The sequence below is a fragment of the Microcaecilia unicolor genome, chromosome 2 (assembly GCF_901765095.1).
Source record: "Microcaecilia unicolor chromosome 2, aMicUni1.1, whole genome shotgun sequence".
Classification (NCBI taxonomy): Eukaryota; Metazoa; Chordata; class Amphibia; order Gymnophiona; family Siphonopidae; genus Microcaecilia; species Microcaecilia unicolor.
Window position 1 is genome coordinate 547,696,645 of NC_044032.1, and position 19,963 is coordinate 547,716,607.

General features: G+C 42.1%; 1 protein-coding gene across 1 annotated transcript in view; it reads right to left on the reverse strand.

Annotated features, from left to right (window-relative positions):
* GABRG1 (gamma-aminobutyric acid type A receptor gamma1 subunit) overlaps nt 1–19,963 on the reverse strand; it is a 154,144-nt gene that overhangs the window by 36,470 nt on the left and 97,711 nt on the right. The window contains 1 exon segment of the mRNA XM_030192633.1: nt 14,887–15,039. Within this exon segment, the coding sequence (XP_030048493.1) occupies nt 14,887–15,039 (153 nt within the window).

Sequence of the window (19,963 nt, forward strand, 5' to 3'; positions counted from 1 at the left end):
ATTCTACCTAAAATACATACATAAAGCAACCTGATAATGTGACATGGAGGGGCATAATCAAACGCGAACGCCCATGTGTAAGGACGTCCATCTCCGAGAACAGGTCCGTGAAGGGGTGGGCCGAACCATATTTTTGAAAAACATGGACGTCCATCTTTTTTTTTGAAAATACGGTTTGTGCCAGGCAAATGCCTTGGATTTGGGCGTTTTTTGAGCTGGGCGTTTTCATTTTTCAGCGATAATGGAAACCGAAGCGGCCCAGCTCAAAAATGACCAAATCTAAGGCTTTGGGTCGTGGGAGGGGCCAGGATCCGTAGTGCACTGGTCCCCCTCACATGCCAGGACACCAACCGGGCACCCTAGGGGGCACTTTTAAAAAATAGAAAAAAAACATTAAATTACCTCCCAGGTACATAGCTCCCATACCTTGGGTGCTGAGACCCCCAAATCCCCCCCCCCAAAACCCACTCCCCACAACTCTACACCATTACCATAGCACTTAATGGTGAAGGGGGGCACCTACATGTGGGTACAGTGGGTTTGGGGGGGGGGGTTAGAGGGCTCCCATTTCCCACCACAAGTGTAACAGGTAGGGGGGGATGGGCCTGGATACATCTGCCTGAAGTCCACTGCGCCCACTAAAAACTGCTCCAGGGACCTGCATACTGCTGTGATGGAGCTGGGGATGACATTTGAGGCTGGCATACAGGCTGGAAAAAAAAGTTTTTAAAGTTCTTTTTTTTTGGTGGGAGGGGGTTAGTGACCACTGGGGGAGTCAGGGGAGGTCATCCCCGATTCCCTCCGGTGGTCATCTGGTCATTTAGGGCACTTTTTTGGGACCTGTTCGTGAGAAAAAAAGGGTCCAAAAAAAGTGGCCTAAATTCTCGCTAAAAAAACACCTTAATTTTTTCAATTATCTGCCGAGGGAGTCCATCTCTCCTCGGCCAATAACCACGCCCCAGTCCCACCTTCACCACGCCTCCGACACGCCCCCCATCAACTTTATTCGTTCCCGCGATGGAGTGCAGTTGGAAACGCCCAAAATCGGCTTTCGATTATACCGATTTGGGCACCCGCGAGAGAAAGACATCCATCTCCTGATTTAGGTCGGAATTTGGGCGCCTTTCTCTTTTGATTATAAGCTGGATGGTGTACTTGCTGTTTCTAAGAAAAATGTCCTTACTCGGGTCTTGCAGTCAAGTTATGAATTAAGATTGAAGGGGGGCAGACTCAGGAGTATTGTCAGTAAGTATTTTTTCACAGAGAGGGTGGTGGATATGTGGAATGCCCTCCCGTGGGAGGTGTGGAGATTAAAACAGTAATGGAATTCAAACATGCATGGGATAAACACAAAGGAATCCTGTTTAGAAGGAATAGATCCACGGAATCTTAGCGGAGATTAGGTGGCGACACCGGTAATTGGGAAGCAAAACCAGTGCTGGACAATCTTCTACGGTCTATGCCCTGATCGTGACTGAATAGATATGGATGGGCTGGAGTGTATATTTTAAGGGGTTTTGACATTAGCTTCAGAACGTAGTACAACAACAGTGCTGTGAAGACTCCTACGGTCTGTGGCCCGAGAATGGCAAGGACAAATCAAACGCGGGCATAAAGTATCACATACCAAGTAAAATGAGTTTATCTTGTTGGGCAGACTGGATGGACCGTACAGTGCCATCAATTAATATGTAATATGTTATGCAATTTCACTAATACTGAGCCATAGAACTATTACAGCATAGCATCTGTTTAATGAATGCATGCCAGGTTTATGGAATAAATTGCCTATTAAGGAGGTGCAGGCCCCAATTTTTTATTTAGTATCCATTGTTGTTTACAGGATTTCTCATTTTATTCAGGCTATTTATTTATTTGGTTCATAAGCAATGTTAGCAATAATGCAAGTTATTGTCGACACAGAAAAATCTCCAAAATTTCAGGGTTTTTCTTGTCATTTCAAGTTAAAAACAACATGAAAAGTGTTGTTTCAAATGAAGCCATATCCCTATTGCTTATGGCACTGACAGTTGAGCTGAACTACCTGAAATGTCAGTGTGAGGGAGTCTATAGGGAGAGGAACAGAATATTTTAGAGTTAATTCTCATTTGGGAGTCTCAGACTGCAGAGGTGACTCAAAAGCAAGAGCAAGTAATCCCCAAAATATCCTTCCAGAAGGTTATGCCAGAGCAGCCTGAAGAACTGCTCAAGAAACTGCAGTAAGTCAAAGAGATCAGAGAACGATATCAGAATGTGATCAAAAGAACGATATCAGAATGTCAGGGGGGAGGTTAAGCGGCTGCAGCAGTAGCTGGAAGGCACAGTATTTCTGTGGCAGTACTCCAAGCGTCAAGGGCAGCTAAGAGGAACCTGGTGGAGTTATAATATGTATTAGAACGAGTTCAAAATGCTGGCTGGCATGAAAACTGCACTACAAGTTCAAGAACTTCAGGGGAGAGCAGCAGAGCTAGCAGTGACATATGGGACCTGCAGGAAGAGCTGGAACAGGTCCAGGCTCAGCTGACCCAGGCAGAAACATCTAACCATGTGATGCACAAGTTGCTGGAGGACCTAGCTAGCCGGCTCAGGGAAACTCCCCAAAGGAGAGACCCCTTCAAGGAACGGTATCACAAGATGGAAGACTAGCCGAATGAAGTCCTGAGTACTGAAGGAAAACCATTGAAAGCCCAGGAGTACCATAATCTGGAGTTCCAGGTCATTAGGAGTGAACCGCTCAATCACCCAGGAGAATTAACCAGGATCTTCTCCTGGAGAAAAGATCTGCCGGATAGCAGGGATGAGAACCTGAGTGAACGGAGTACTGCCTGGTCATGAGGTTCACTGGGCCAAGATTGCTCCCATGCAACTGTCTATGGCAACAGGAAACATGGCGAGGAATATCCTGAGCAAGCAAAATGGGGTAGTTCAAGCAATTAATCTGATGAGACGAGCCCAGTTTTGCATCAAAGGCTGGGAGCAAGTAGCAGCTCGTATCCACTGAGGTCACCTTTATCCCGGAGGTGCCACATAACTGCAGCAAAGGAATGCAAACCACAAAGCAGAAAATGAAAGCACTGTCTCGGTCAAAAAACTTAGACAGTCTGTCCATCGCTAGCACACAACCGGAATCAATAGGCCAAGGTCGCCCAGGAAGTAGGGAGATTGTGGCAAAGAGTTACCTAGGAATTGAGGGCAGTGATTTCCACTACTGGCAATTTTCCATTGTTAACAAACACACCTGCCTGCAGATTAGGGCAAAACCATAAGAGCCCGGTGGGGCCATTACAACTGCCCCAGGAACCCCGGATCTGTTAGCATACCAACCAAAGTCCATCCCCCATTGAATTACAAACCCAGGCTGATTGTTTGGGAAGTTTCATGGCAGGTAAAAATGAGTGAGACAACCATGGATCATAAGCTCACGCAGGTAATAATGCAAGCTCTTGAATCTGAGCTCCCAATACCTGTGAACTTGATAGTTTCCATGTTTAATCTAAGGACGAGGGACCAGTGAGGAGAGGAGGATGCCATTGATGATGGATTTGATACAGATGCCCTTGATTTGGACCAAGAAGCTGGTGGGCTGGGTGATGAATATGGTGAGGATGATTGTGAAGAAGATGAAGAAGAGGAGGAGACTCTACTTGGCTGCCTACCACTGTGACTGATATCTCGTGCCTGAGATCCAGAAGAGTCAAAGCCACTGGTGTAGTAGGGCACGATGGCTATTATGATTTCTTTGTCCCACCTATATTATAGTGCTTTGGAGCCTTGTCTGTCTGGGCTGGGCTTCTGGGTTCCATGAGACAGATTTGGGAACCCTGTGTTAGTGACAGGTTCTGCATGGTCCATCCAGTCTGCCCAACAAGATAAAATCATATGTGCTACTTTTTGTGTATACCTTACCTTGATTTGTATCTTTCATTTTCAGGGCACAGACTGTAGAAGTCTGCCCAGCACTAGCCCTGCCTCCCAACCACCAACCCTTCCTCCCCCCACTGGCTCCGTCACCCAATTTTGGCTAAGCTTCTGAGGATCCATTCCTTCTGCACAGGATTCCTTTATATATATCCCACGCATGTTTGAATTCCGTTACCGTTTTCATCTCCACCACCTCCCGCAGGAGGGCATTCCAAGTATCCACCACTCTCTCTGTGAAAAAATACTGCCTGACATTTTTCTTGAGTCTGCCCCCCTTCAATCTCATTTCATGTCCTCTCGTCCTACTGCCTTCCCATCTCCGGAAAAGGTTCGTTTGCGGATTAATACCTTTCAAATATTTGAACGTCTGTATCATATCACCCCTGTTTCTCCTTTCCTCCAGGGTATACATGTTCAGGTGAGCAAGTCTCTCCTCATACGTCTTGTAATGCAAATCCCATACAATTCTCGTAGCTTTTCTTTGCACCGCTTCAATTCTTTTTACATCCTTAGCAAGATACGGTCTCCAAAACTGAACACAATATTCCATGTGGGGCCTCACCAACTACTTGTACAGGGGCATCAACACCTCCTTTCTTCTGCTGGTCACACCTCTCTCTATACAGCCTAGCAACCTTCTAGCTACGACCACCGCCTTTGTGATACTGTTTCGTCGCCTTCAGATCCTCAGATACTATCACCCCAAGATCCTTCTCCCCGTCCATACATATCAGACTCTCACCGCCTAACACATATGTCTCTCGTGGATTTCTACTCCCTAAGTGCATCACTTTGCATTTCTTCGCATTGAATTTTAATTACCAAACCTTAGACCATTCTTTTAGCTTCCGCAGATCCTTTTTCATGTTTTCCACTCCCTCCCGGGTGTCCACTCTGTTACAAATCTTAGTATCATCCGCAAACAGGCAAACTTTACCTTCTAACCCTTCGGCAATGTCACTCACAAATATACTGAACAGAATCGGCCCCAGCACCGATCCCTGGGGCACTCCACTACTCACCTTTCCCTCATCTGAGCGAACTCAATTAACCACCACCCTCTGTCGTTTGTCCATCAATCAGTTCCTAATCCAGTTCACCACTTCGGGTCCTATCTTCAGCCTGTCCAGTTTATTTAAGAGCCTCCTGTGGGGGACCGTGTCAAAAGCTTTGCTAAAATCTAAGTAGATTACGTCTATAGCACATCGATGATTCAATTCTCCAGTTACCCAATCAAAGAATTCAATGAGATTCGTTTGGCAAGATTTCCCTTTGGTAAAACCATGTTGTCTCGGATCTTGCAACTTATTAGCTTCCAGGAAATTCACTATCCTTTCCTTCAGCATCGCTTCCATTACTTTTCCAATAACTGAAGTGAGGCTTACTGGCCTGTAGTTTCCAGCTTCTTTCCTATCACCACTTTTGTGAAGAGGGACCACATCCGCCATTCTCCAATCCCTTGGAACCTCTCCCATCTCCAAGGATTTATTAAACAAATCTTTAAGAGGATCCGCCAGAACCTCTCTGAGCTCCCACAATATTTTGGGGTGGATCCCGTCCGGTCCCATGGCTTTGTCCACCTTTAGATTTCCAAGTTGTTCATACACACTCTCTTCTGTGAACAGTGCTATATCCACTCCGTTCTCAAATGTACTTTTGCTAGTCCCTCGTGGTCCTTCTCCAGGATTTTCTTCAGTGAAAACAGAACAAAAGTATCTATTTAGCAAATTGGCTTTTTCTTCATCATTATCTACATAGCAGTTCGCAGTGTCTTTTAGTCTCACAATTCCCTTTTTAGTCATTCTCCTTTCACTAATATACCTGAAGACATTTTTGTCACCCCTCCTTACATTTCTAGCCATTTGTTCTTCCGCTTGCGCCTTCGCCAGACGTACCTCTCTCTTGGCTTCTTTCAGTTTCAATCGGTATTCCTCCCCTTGTTCCTCTTCTTGAGTTTCTCTGTATTTCAGGAACGCCAACTCTTTAGCCTTTATTTTCTCAACCACTTGCTTGGACAACCATATCGGTTTCCTTTTTCTCTTGCTTTTATTTACTCGCCTTACATAAAGGGTTGTGGCCCTATTTATTACTTCTTTCAGCCTTTAGGATGCCACCCTTCCTCCTAATGTAACCAGTATGAAAAAAATTATTAATTTGTTTTTCCTGGCCCCTGGGATCTGTAGGGAGGCTCCATGGTCTCTTTTGGGGTCGGGGGCATGTCTGGGGCGGGTCTGTCATGAGATTGCGCATTCCGGCATGATCCACACGATTCCAGACCGCAACTAGTGAAGGGGACGCCGGACATTGTGGGTAGGAAAAGCCCCAGGCTCCCTGAGGACTGCAGAAGCCTCGGGAACGTTGCAAATGGGTCTGCGACATCAGCGTGCGCGCTGACGTCACTGATGACGTTGGCGGAGCATGAGCAGTGGCCATGATTTACCCAATGACTCTGGAGTTGATCTGGAGCATCGGGGGACCATTGCACCACCAATAATTATTAAAAATAAGAAAGGGGGGCTAGTTTTGACCCAAGGAAGGGTGTAATTAATAAAATATATATGCAGTCAAAATCGGGTGAGGCGCGTGCCTGTGGCGCATTTATAATTAATTTTTGCCCCAGAGACTGTTGGGAAGTGCAGAGGGGGTTTTGGAGGTGTCCTTGGTTGCCAGGGTGACCAGAACATGGTGAGAATTTCAGCGCAGGCGCAGTGAAGTCAAAGGAGACCTGCACTGACCCATGCAAATTAAGAAAGCAATAAAATGCATTTTAAAAGTGTTTGAATAAGTTTTAATGGTAGGGGGCTAGATGCAGGAAGCCTATACTTGCTTGAAATGGGGTTAGTTAAGCTTTAATTATATGCAAATTAGTCCGATTTTATGAGGTTCCAGTTTGGCTATTTGGGGGTCAATTTGAATGAAATTTCCACAGAATACACATTAGGGCATTGCTCTGATCTGAGTTATGTAATTAAAATCCAAAAATGAAGGTTTTATATAGTGTTTTTAATCCAAAATGCATAATAGAATGTCAGTATGGAAATGCATTCTCAAAGGGAGCTTCCTGATTGGCTGCACTGCTCTAGTTAGGAACTTAACTAGTGACAGTTGGTGAGAGAGCAACGGAAGACTTTGAAAAAGAAGGACTTATATCTTGATGTGTCTGTATGAGGGCTTGGAAGGAAGGAATAAATAAATGACAAAGTTTTGAGTGAAATAATAAAAGAGTGACTGAAACTGTCATAACTGAGAGTAATTAAATTTATAAGGAGGTTTGTACCCATTTAAGAGAATTAAATTTTTCTCTTCAGAGAGAAAGCTTGTATTGGACAGGTTTAATCTGTAATAATTGATAGTTAATGTAAAGAATAGTTAAAATACTATTTAGAAAATATTTTATTCCGTACGGTGTTGGGTAGCATTGAATTTCAGAAGCCTTTCAGTGGGTTTAAGTAATTAATATAGGAATTGATATGATATTATTCCTGAAAGATCTCTTTTGAGATATAAAGATATTAAACCTATTTATAAAGTATTCATTGAAAAAATAGAATAATAATTGAAGTCTGAACTTGTCAGATAAATATTTAACTCAAACCAAACCTCCAAGGGCTGTGTGAATCAAATGTGGATGTGTGTGAGTGGTATGAACATTTGATGAGTTTCAAGGACACAGAAAATTCCATGAAGAGGACCTGCTCTCTCCATAGGCAGGCTTAGGAACTAAAAGTGCATTATAAAAAGCCAGGAAATCAGACTCGGAGAAAAATTTATTTTATTTATATTAGAATATCCAGTCCAGGCTCCTGTAATAGGCAGGCTCACTTTTAGCTACATACACACTGCAGGAAGTTTCTTTCCTTTTATTTTCTTTTGAAGCATAAGTTTAGGGTGAAGATCAAGGCAAAGAAATCTAAGACAGATGAAATTTCCAAAAGTCAAGAAAGCAGGAATTTGAGCTAAGTAAAGAAGAACAATTAAATCTACAGGACTGTGGAACTGAGTGAGACATTTTACATTTACATTATTTACTCATACTTACCTTAAGGAACTTGGGACCTGAAAAGAGAAAAAGAAATGTTAAATTAGTTTAATTACAACAATACAATTGATCTTTGATATTATTACTTAATATTTACCTCAAAAGTAAATCCTATAAGAGAAAAGAAGATTTTATTGTTAAGCAAAATTTTAATAGTAATATTTATTCAAAATTCATTAGTTTTTGTGCAATATTTACCTATAGTCTTAGTAACAACACTGATTTCTATAAGAAAGAGAAATATTTTAGTATTGTAGACCTGGATCCAGGAGGGATTTTAATTATTTATTATATTTAAGGTTTTTAATGTTTTTAACAAGTTATAGAAAATTCTTAGTACAATAAAATCATTAATTGCACTTTAATAAATAACTTACATTTACTAGTGTCTGTTAATTGAATATATGTAAAATAAATTGATTCTCTTTACACATATCAAAACATACCTTAATAATTTTTATCTGGTAACACCTGTTATGGATGAGGTATTTTCTTATGTTCATCCTGTATTCTGTGGGCCAAATATAGTTTAGGTCTCATGTAAAATAAATTGATTCTCTTTACACATATCAAAACATACCTTAATAATTTTTATCTGGTAACACCTGTTATGGATGAGGTATTTTCTTATGTTCATCCTGTATTCTGTGGGCCAAATATAGTTTAGGTCTCAGCTACATACACGACTACAAATAAAACAGTGTGAAGCTCAAAGAAACAGGTGACACTAAGGATAACATAGTAACATGGAGGGGCATAATCGAACGGGGACGACCATCTCTAAGGACGCCCATCTCTGAGGACGTCCCCACAAATGGGCGGGGCAACCCGTATTATCGAAACAACATGGGTGTCCATCTTTCGTTTCGATAATACGGTCGGGGACGCCCAAATCTCAACATTTAGGTCGACCTTAGAGATGGTCGACTTAAATGTTGAGATGATCGACCTTAGATATGGGTGAGCTCGGTTTTCGCCGATAATGGAAACCGAGGACGCCCATCTTAAAACGTCCAAATCCAAGGCATTTGGTCATGGGAGGAGCCATTTGTAGTGCACTGGTCCCCCTCACATGCCAGGACACCAAGCGGGCACCCTAGGGGGCACTGCAGTGGACTTCACAAATTGCTCCTAGGTATGTAGCTCCCTTACCTTGTGTGCTGAGCCCCCCAACCCCTCTAAAACCCACTACCCACAACTGTACACCACTACCATAGCCTTTACAGGTGAAGGGGGGCACCTAGATGTGGGCACAGTGGATTTCTGGTGGGTTTTGGAGGGCTCACATTTACCACCACAAGTGTAACAGGGTAGGGGGGATGGGCTTGGGTCTGCCTGCCTGAAGTGCACTGCACTCATTAAAACAGCTCCAGGGACCTGCATACTGCTGTGATGAACCTGAGTATGACATTTGAGGCTGGCAAAAAATGTAATTTAATTATTGTTTTTAGGTTGGAGGGGGTTGGTGACCACTGGGGGAGTATGGGGAGGTCATCCCCGATTCCCTCCGGTGGTCATCTGGTCAGTTCGGGCACCTTTTCGAGACTTGGTTGTGAAAAAAAGGGACCAAGTAAAGTCGGCCAAATGCTCGTCAGGGACGCCCTTCTTTTTTCCATTATCGGCCGAGGAGTCCCCTCTCTTAAACACGCCCTCGTCCCACCTTCGCTATGCTGCCGACACGCCCCAGTGTACTTTGGTCGTCCCCATGACGGAAAGCAGTTGAGGACGCCCAAAATCGGCTTTCGATTATGCCGATTTGGGCGACCCTGAGAGAAGGACGCCCATCTCCCGATTTGTGTCGAAAGATGGATGCCCTTCTCTTTCGATTATAGTAACATAGTAGATGACGGCAGAGAAAGACCTGTACGGTCCATCCAGTCTGCCCAACAAGAGAAACTTATATGTGCTACTTTATGTGTATACCTGACCTTGATTTGTATCTGCCATTTTCAGGGCACAGACCGTAGAACTCTGTCCAGCACTAGCCCTGCCTCCCAACCACTAGCCTCGCCTCCCACCACTGGCTCTGTCACCCAATCTCCGCTAAGCTTCTGAGGATCCATTACTTCTGAACAGGATTCCTTTATGTTTATCCCACTCATTTTTGAATTCTGTTACCGTTTTCATCTCCACCACCTCCCAAGGGAGGGCATTCCAAGTATTCACCACTCTCTCCGTGAAAAAATACTTCCTGACATTTTTCTTGAGTCTGCCACCCTTCAATCTCATTTCATGTCCTCTAGTTCTACCGCCTTCCCATCTACGGAAAAGGTTCATTTGCTGATTAATACCTTTCAAATATTTGAACATCTGTATCATATCACCCCTGTTTCTCCTTTCCTCCAGGGTATACATGTTCAGGTGAGCAAGTCTCTCCTCATACGTCTTGTAATGCAAATCCCATACAATTCTCGTAGCTTTTCTTTGCACCGCTTCAATTCTTTTTACATCCTTAGCAAGATACGGCCTCCAAAACTGAACACAATATTCCAGGTGGGGCCTCACCAACTACTTGTACAGGGGCATCAACACCTCCTTTCTTCTGTTGGTCACACCTCTATCTATACAGCCTAGTAACCTTCTAGCTACGGTCACTGCCTCGTCGTCTTCAGATCCTCAGATACTGTCACCCCAAGATCCCTCTCCCCGTCTGTGTATATCAGACTCTCACCGCCTAACACATATGTCTCCCGTATGCGCACTAATCAGACGCGCTAGGCTACGAACAGCACACATGTATGCGCCCTGTCGTAAAGCGAGTTTAACCACATGGTGCCGTAAAACATCGGTTGCCCGTTGATCGAGGTGGCTATGCATTTTTGTTGTTTTCTAGGGGGCGTATTTTGTTTACTATTTTATTTTCAATCGTGAATTTTATCTATCATTTCTCTTTTTTTCTGATTTTTCAGGATTCATCGCCGGCTTGTATAGCACAGGTAGTTGTGGGTTCCTCCTGTATCCGTGTGTTTTTAGCCTTGTGCAGGTTAAGCATCAGCTTTTTCTCTTTTAACAAAAGGCCGCCCAGTAGAAAAGGGGTTCGTGCTGCAGTTCAACACGAAATGCAAAGCAATCAAAAAACATAACCAGAACAGAATACCCTGTAATGAGCATAATACTTATTAAAATAGATAACAGCAAATTGAAGAAAATCAAAAGAATAGAGACCTTAAGCTACATCTAACCTCGTGAAGTACTCTTTTTACAGAAAACCAAACTTTGTCAATGTAAAGAGAAGTGTTGACTTTGATGGCTAAAGATAACTCAAATTTATGGAGACCACTGGAACACCAATGCAGAAAACCACTCCTCCATCTCTTGCATCTGACATTACATCCCCCTTTTCCCCCAACATCCTCTATCACCCACTGGAACACCAATGCGAGAAACCACTCCTCCATCTCCTATGTCTGACATCACACCCCCCTGTTCCCCTACGTACGAGGAAGATTGGTCTCTGATACCTTGACCTTGACCCCCCTATTGAAATGCCACCCTGGCTGGAGAGGGCAAACTACTCCTCCATCTGACATCACACCCCCCTTTTTCCCCAACATCCTCTATCACCCACTGGAACACCAATGCAGGAAACCACCAGATCTCCAGCCCTCCCTGAACCTGGGGGGGGGGGGGGGGGGGATCGTTGCTCGGGGCAGGGGTAGTCAGGGCCTGGTCAGGCCTAGTCAGATTATAATCAGAAATAATGGCAGAAAAGTCTTATCTCTGTGCTTCCAACTCCTCAGGCAAGAAAAAGACCTCATGGATACTCCCTCACAGTGTCAGAACCACCTTAAGATCCATGGTTCCACCCTAGGGGGATATGATAAGGGAGGGGTGGAGCCAGAAGAGAAGAAACTAGGAACTATAAAAGGTATAGGTACAGCCATGTTAAAGAGGCTCACAAGGAAGCAGTGGTACCCAAAGACATATAGTTCCACTGTCTATGTAAGAATTGCCACTGCTACAGTCAGGCAGGCCAAGCCTAACCTTGCAGATTTTGTATTTTGAGCTGAGTCAAGGACAAGTAAAATGAGCTACTGTCCTGAAAGCCAGTGGCCCTGCAGGAACTGGCCACCTGAGGACACTGTTGCATTACGGACTAGTTTTATGTTGCCTTTTTCTCCTACCTGTGAATGGAAAAGGGCCCCTGACCTTTAGCTCTAATCAATTTTATTTTCCTTTGTCTGCAACTGCTGTATGGATCTGTCTTACTTGGGCTCTGGCCCCACCCGCATTCATGTTACCAGTCAGCATTTCTTGAAAATGTGGCTTTATGTTCAATTCCCAGCGAATTAAGATGCAGTTCTGAGGTGGTCACTGTGAAGGTTTTGATTTTATTTGTATTGTATTGTGTTATTTTGCCATGATGTTTGGTACAGTAGAGTCTTGATTATCCATGGTAAATAGGACCGTCCCATTGGTGAATAACTGAAAAGTCAGATGATACAGAAAACATGAATGATGAATAAATAAGAGGCATATAATACATGTTAATATTATTAATGCTATTCAGAAACCAACAAACAACAGTACTGAATATGTGCTTGTAATGTAACAAACATTTTTAACAGGAATACTATACAGTATATTTATAAACAAAACAACTGTACTCAGCAGAGTACTGCATAAGGTCAAGCATAGTAGTGTAGAAACAAGTTATTTTCTGATTAAGGTTTGTTTTCCTGTTTTATTTCTCTTCCTTGCGGTGAGGTTATGCAAGAGTCTCAATAACATAAAATCAGTAGTAGTTGCTAACTCTTGTTATTCCATATAAGTCAGTAGAGCCTCAGTAGCTTTGATCCCTTCACTATGACTGATTTTCACAGTTTTATCTAGCCTATGTGCAGGCCTAGCACAGCTGTCTTCAACATTACCATCATCTTTGTTCTCTCATTTCTTGCTTGTCTTTCTGCATCCATTCCTTTATGTCTTCACAAACATTCTCACAGTTTGGTGTTTCTTGTAACAAAGGAAGGAGATTATCATCATCTTCCTCAATAGCTTCATGTTCACTGTCATCTCCTTGTCCATTTTCATCTTCAGAAAGTAACTTTCTTCATGATCTTCCTAGGGTTTATGGTTCAATTTCATCCCCTGATTGAAACCATCCAGATCAGCTTCCTAGCCCAGCTTGGATAAAAACATAAGAACATAAGTCTAGCCATACTGGGTCAGACCAATGGTCTATCTAGCCCTGTTTCCCACTGTGGCCAAGCTAGGTCACAAGTAAGTGGCAGAAACCCAAATAGTGGCAACAATCCAAGAGATTCCTTTTGCCAAATTGGCATGATTTCTCTACAAGGATAGAGAATCCCACAGAAGACTGGTGAAAGATTTAATATTCTAGAGATTCCTAGTAGACTGAGCACACTAGGTGGATAAAGTCCATCAAGCTTGCCTCAAATGGAAGTTGTGCAATTGGAGAGATGTGAACTGTTGATGCTGTACAGCCCAGCATCTTTCATGTCAAGGAGGAGAGTGGGAATGAAAACCAGGGTTTCCAGAGACAGGACCACAAAAGATCTTGAGTGAAACAGTTTTTATTGAAAATCAAAATGACTCAACACAACGCAGTGTTTTGGCCAGAAGGCCTGCATTAGGAGTCTGTGTACTTGTTTCAAAAAGTGAGAGTTTTAGGAATCACAGCGAAGACCGTGATGTATAGTTCCAACTGGATAGTAAGACAAGCAACCTTGTGAAAACGGGAGAAATCAGGCAGGAGTGATGCCCACTGGTCCTGTCCGACACCAGCCTGTAGTCCAAAATGGCTGCCACAACCTCTAGCAGCAGCCTCCTGATACTGCAAGCACCCAACTGATAGGTGCTTTTCTTGCTGTTTCTGTGTTAGATGTTTAATACTAGAATTACTATGCACTAAGGGCTAGATGAAATGGCACCCAAAGTTAGGCACCATTAAGATCCATGCTAAGCGCCAATTCTATAAACACTGCTTAGTGCTAAAAAAATCTTTATAGAATAGCACTTAGAATGGATTCCCATGCTCAACTTTGGACTCAAGGACTTATGCCTGCTGAAACCTCATGTAAATCCTGGTGCCCAGCTGATGGCAGTTAGGAGTGTAAATCCAAGTATTCTATATCATTGTGACTAATTTCTTGGAAAACCCCTGACATGACCATGCTTCTCCTACAGACATGCCCCCATTTGAGTTGTACACTATGAGATTTAGGAATACATGTTATAGAATAAAGCATAGGATAGATGTGTGCGTAACTCCTAATTGCTGCCAATTGTCAATCAACTCCATTTAATTCCAATAATTGTTAGCACCTAATTGACTTATTAGTTTATGAATGCATCTGGGATCCATGCCCAAATTTGGGTTCCTAACTTTAGGCAATCTATAAAGAGATGAAAAGTTCATCAAAATTTTGGCATTAGGATACTGCGTACTAAACACAATTCTATATCGACAATTATATGTGTAATTGAAGTTACAGAATACTAGCATAAGTCTGCAGTTATGTGCCACCATTTAGGAGCAGCTGCTTATGTTATGTCAAAAGCTGGTGTACAAGACTATGACTAAATGTTACAGTTGCGCACATAACTGGCAATATTCTAGAATATTAGTGTATAAGTGCTGGGCATATCCTTGATGCCCCTTCCATAGCGCCTTATATAGAATCTAGTCCTATGCATAAAAATGTTCTTATAATTGTACTTTCTGCATTGAAGAAAGAATACAACATTCTGCAACATTCTGAGCCTTAGAAATTTGGGGAGAAGAAGACTAAAGTCCTTTGTACAGCAGTACCCAGCACTGCCACTGAACTATGAGGCTAGTCCTATTTTTAAAATGCTTGTGGCAGATAATATGAATCAGAGACATTTGTTATTTAAGTCATCACATAAAACCAGCATGGAAAGACCTATGCATGATATTCATGATTTGAAACAATTTGTACCTAAGGATGTCCTTGCAGGCACTGCATCTTTATTAATCCAGAAAGATACCCAGGAAAGAACAACTGTCAATATACATGGAATGTACGTCTGAATAGTGAAGTATCCCATACGTCTGCTCAAGTCAAAGAAGATTGACATGATAATATAATCCCCTGCGGGAAGAAACAAAACAAAACCACACACATCTTACAGATCTGCAATAAAAAAAGAGACATAAAACATTCAGTCTACTGTTAAAAAGCATCCATTACACATCTTGCTGACATTTTAAACATGGGAGGGGGGAGGCAGACATTTTTAAAGTGTTTAGCTGGCTAACTTAAGAGGGTTAGTCACAAAGAGAGAAGGAAACAGCATACAAATATAAACAAGAACACAGGGAAAGCAAACACTGGGCCTTCAGGATTGAGAAAAATGAAGTCCTGACAGAATAAAGGACTACATTTTTCTCAATCCTGAAGGCCCAGTGTTTGCTTTCCCTGTGTTCTAACTTGAGGTTTGCCAGCTGCAACTCAGCACATAATTGAAGGCACCCAAAAAAATTATGTGGCCTCAAAAGGATTATCTGTAGGGGAATGACCAAATTTAAATCTAGATAGCCAAAATTGCTCATAATCAGTTGTAAACCTAGAATTTTTATTAGATTTTCAGTAGGCATAACCAGGTAATTTCTGAACTTGAATATAATTATTTCAAGTTAACCAGATAAACTTATCCAGATAATTATAGATCAGCTATGTAGGTATAGATAGCCCAGTTTATCCAGTTAAAGTTTAACCAGTCTAGGTAACTCCTGAAATTACCTATACTTCTATTCTGATGACTGGCCTCACTGAACAAGAAGATATGGCAGAAACACTAAAGCAATAATTTTCTCACATAAAGTCCAGCAATACATTGGAAATACATTGTTTGTACTTTAAAACAGCTATGATTATAAAATAATTCAAGGGACCTCCACTATATTAAAATAAAAATTCCATAAATATAAACTGGTTTATTGTGAAAATAAATCTTAATAAATAAACACAATCATTTGAAACCAAAGAAGTATCAAATACTTATAGTTATAGAGGCTGACATCAAAGGCTTAGGGGCATTTGATCCCCTTGAGATAACAACAGATTCCTCTAGGGACACATTTAGCATTTTTATTCATGTATAATACTTGTCAAAAAACTACAAACTGGGGGCCCTGTTCACTAAGGTGTGCTACCGTTTTTAATGTGTGCAAAAAACTAGCACATGCTAACGCTAGAGACACCCATAGGAATATATGGGTGTCTCTAGCACTAGCATGCTCTAAAAACGTCTCCAAACCTTTTTAAACTCAGATACGCTAACCATTGTTACCACATACTCCGGCAGCAAGTCCCAGCGCTTAACTATTTCTTTTAAAAGTATTTCATTGAGTGTCCCATGGTTTTTGTTCTTTTTCAAAGAGTGAAAAATCGATTCACTTCTACCCGTTCTACATCACTCAGGATATTATAGACCTCAATCACCCCCCGCCACCTCTTTTCCAAGCTGAAGAGCCCTTCCTCATAAGGGATTCCCTTTATCATTTTGGTTGCTCTTCTTTGAACCCTAATTCCACTATATCTTTTTGAGATATGGCAACCAAAATTGAACACAATACTCAAGGTGAGGTCACACCATGGAGTGATACAGAGGCAATGGTCTTATTTTCCACCTCTTTCCTAATAAGTCCTAGCATCCTGTTTGCTTCTTTGGCTGCTGCCAGACACTGGGAAGAAGATTTCAGCGTATTGTCTACAATGACACCTAGATCATTTTCTTGAGTGCTGATGCCTAAGGTAATTTTGATTCAGATTATTCTCTCTAATGTGCATCACTTTGCATTTGTCTACATTAAATTTCATATGCCAAATTGATGCCCAATCCTCCAGTTTCAGAGTAACAAAGTAAGTGATGGAAGATAAAGACCTGAATGGTCCATCCAGTCTGCCCAACAGTCACATTCATTATCAATTCAAGATTTAAATCACAATGAACATGATATTATATATTGATCATGGTATTTCTTTGGTGTTTCTGGGACATAGACCATAGAAGTCCACCCAGCTCTGTCCTTATGTTCCAGCTACTGGAGTTGCTGTCAAAGTCCATTCCAGCCTATCCAAATTCGTCTTGTCATTTGCGGGACAAAGATTGTAAAAGTTTGCCTAGCACTGTCCTCACATTCCAAACAACTGGAGTTTCTGTCGAAGTTCTCTAGCCCATTCTAAACCGGATCTCCATATGCAGGACTTAGACCGTACAAGCCTTTTTGAATTCTGTCACAGTTTTTTTTTCTACCACCTCCCTTGGAAGGTAATTCCAGGTATCCATCACCTTCTCCATGAAAAAGAGTTTTCCGACATTACTCCTACGTCTAGCACCCCACAACCTCAATTCATGTTCTTTAGTTTTACCACTTTCCCTTCTCTGGAAAATATTTGTTTCTCTATTAAAACCTTTCTAGTACTTAAACGTCTGTATCATATCTCCCCTGTCCCTCTTCTCCTCTAGGGTATACATATTCAGGTGTTCCAGTCTCTTTTCATATGTCCTTTGGCGCAAGCCCCATATCATTCTTGTCGCATTCCTCTGGATTGCTTCAGAACTTCTTACATCTTTAGCAAGATACAGCCTCCAAAACTGAACACAATACTCAAGGTGGGGACTCACCAACGACTTGTACAGAGGCATCAACACCTCCTTTCTTCTGCTGGTTACACCTTGCTCTATACAGCCTAGCATCTTTCTGGCTATGGCCACTAACTTGTCACACTGTTTCACCGCCTTCAGATATTCAGATACTGTCATCCCAAAATCCCTCTCCCTGTCTGTACATATGTCTCCCTTGGATTTCTACTCCCTAAGTGCATCACTTTGCAATTCTTAGCACTGAATTTTAATTTCAAAACTTTAGACAATTCTTCTAACTTCTGAGGAACCTTTTTCATTTCCCCACTCCTTTGGAGTGTCCACTCTGTTAAAAAGCTTTGTATCATCTGCAAAAAGGCAGACCTTACCTTCTAAACCTTCAGAAATGTCGCTCACAAATATATTGAACAGAATCAGGCACAGCACCGATCTTTGAGGCACTCCACTACTCACCTTTTATTCCTCTGAGAGAATTTCATTAACCACCACCCTCTGGCATCTATCTGTGAACCAATTCCTAATCCAGTTCACCAATTTGGGTCCTAACTTCAGCCTTATTCAAGTTTATTCAAGAGCCTCCTATGAGGAACTGTATCAAAGGCTTTGCTGAAATCTAAGTAGATTACATCTAGCACATTTCCTTGATCCAATTCTATGGTCACTCAGTCAAAGAATTCAATCAGATTTGTTTGGCACTATAAGTTTTTGTTTCCTAAGGCCGTCCTGCAATTTTTCACAATCTATGTGTGTTTTGACTACTTTGAATAGTTTTGTGACATCTGTAGATTTAATAACCTCACTCATCAGTCCAATTTACAGATCATTTATAAATGTGTTAAACAGTACCAGCCCCAGTACAAATCCCTGTGGCACTTCACTATTCACCCTACTCCATTGAGAAAAATAGCCATTTAAACCTACCCTCTGTTTTCTGTCCAATAACCAATTCCTAATCCACACCGGAACCTTGCCTCCTATCCCATGACCTTTAATTTTCTCAGGAGTTTCTCATGAGAAACTGTATCAAAAACTGGCTCACCTTTAACTGCATGTTTATTCACGCCTTCAAAGAAATGAAGCAAATTGGTGATGCAAGATTTCCCTTGGCTGAACCCATGCTCTGTCCCATTAAACCATATTTGTCTATGTGTTCAGTGATTTTATTCTTTATAATAGCTTCCACTATTTTCCCTGGCACTGAAGTCAGGCTTATTGGTCTGTAATTTCCCAGAACACATTTGGAACCCTTTTTAAAAATCAGCGTTACATTGGTCAAACTCCAGTTTTCAGGTACTATGGATGATTTTAATGACAGTTACAGACCACTAAGAAAACATCAGCAATTTCATTTTGAGTTTGCTCAGTACCCTGGGGTGTATGCCAATTGGTTTAGGTGATTTATCACTTTTTAACTTGTCAATTTGACTCAGTACATCTTCCAAGTTCACTGAGATTTAGTTCAGTTCCTCTGCATTGTCACCCTTGAAAACCATTTCTGGAACAGGTAGATCTCTTACATCTTCTTCCATAAAGACCGAAGCAAAGAATTCATTCAATCTCTCCGCTATGGCCTTTTCCTCTCTGATTGCCCCTTTTGCTCCTTCATGATCTTACGGTTTCACGGATTCTCTCTCAGTCTTTCCGCTTCTGATGTTCCTGAAAAAGATGTTACTATGAGGTTTTTTCTCCAAGGCAAGTTTTTCTTCATACTCTCTTTTAGCCTTCTTTATCAATGCTTTGCATCTGGCTTGACACTGCTTATGATGCATCTTATTTTCTTTATTTGGATCCTTTTTCCATTCTTTGAAGGCTGTTCTTTTGGCTCTAATAGTCACTTTCACTTCACTTTTTAACCATGCTGGCTGTCGTTTGCTCTTTTTATCCACCATTGTTAATATGTGAAATACATCTCATCTGGGCTCCCACAATGGTATTTTAAATAATACCCACGCCTGATTTAAAGTTCTAACCTTTGTGGCTGATCCTTTCAGCTTCTTACCATTTTCCTCATTTTGTCATGGAGGGGCATAATCGAACGTTGCCGGCCAAATAGATCGCCGGCGATCTATGTTGGTGGCGGCACTACAACTGGCCGGAACCGTATTATCGAAAAAAATGGCTGGCCATCTTTTTGTTTGATAATACGGTGTAGCCCGGCTAAATGCCTTGGATGTCGCCGGGTTTGAGATGGCCGGTTTTATTTTTCAGCGATAATGGAAAAAAATGCCGGCCATCTCCAACCTGGCGACATCCAAGGCATTTGGTCGTGGGAGGAGCCAGCATTTGTAGTGCACTGGTCCCCTCACATGCCAGGACACCAACTGGGCACCCTAGGGGTGTGCAGTGGACTTCAGAAAAACCTCCCACATGCATAGCTCCCTTACTTTGGGTGCTGAGCCCCCCAAC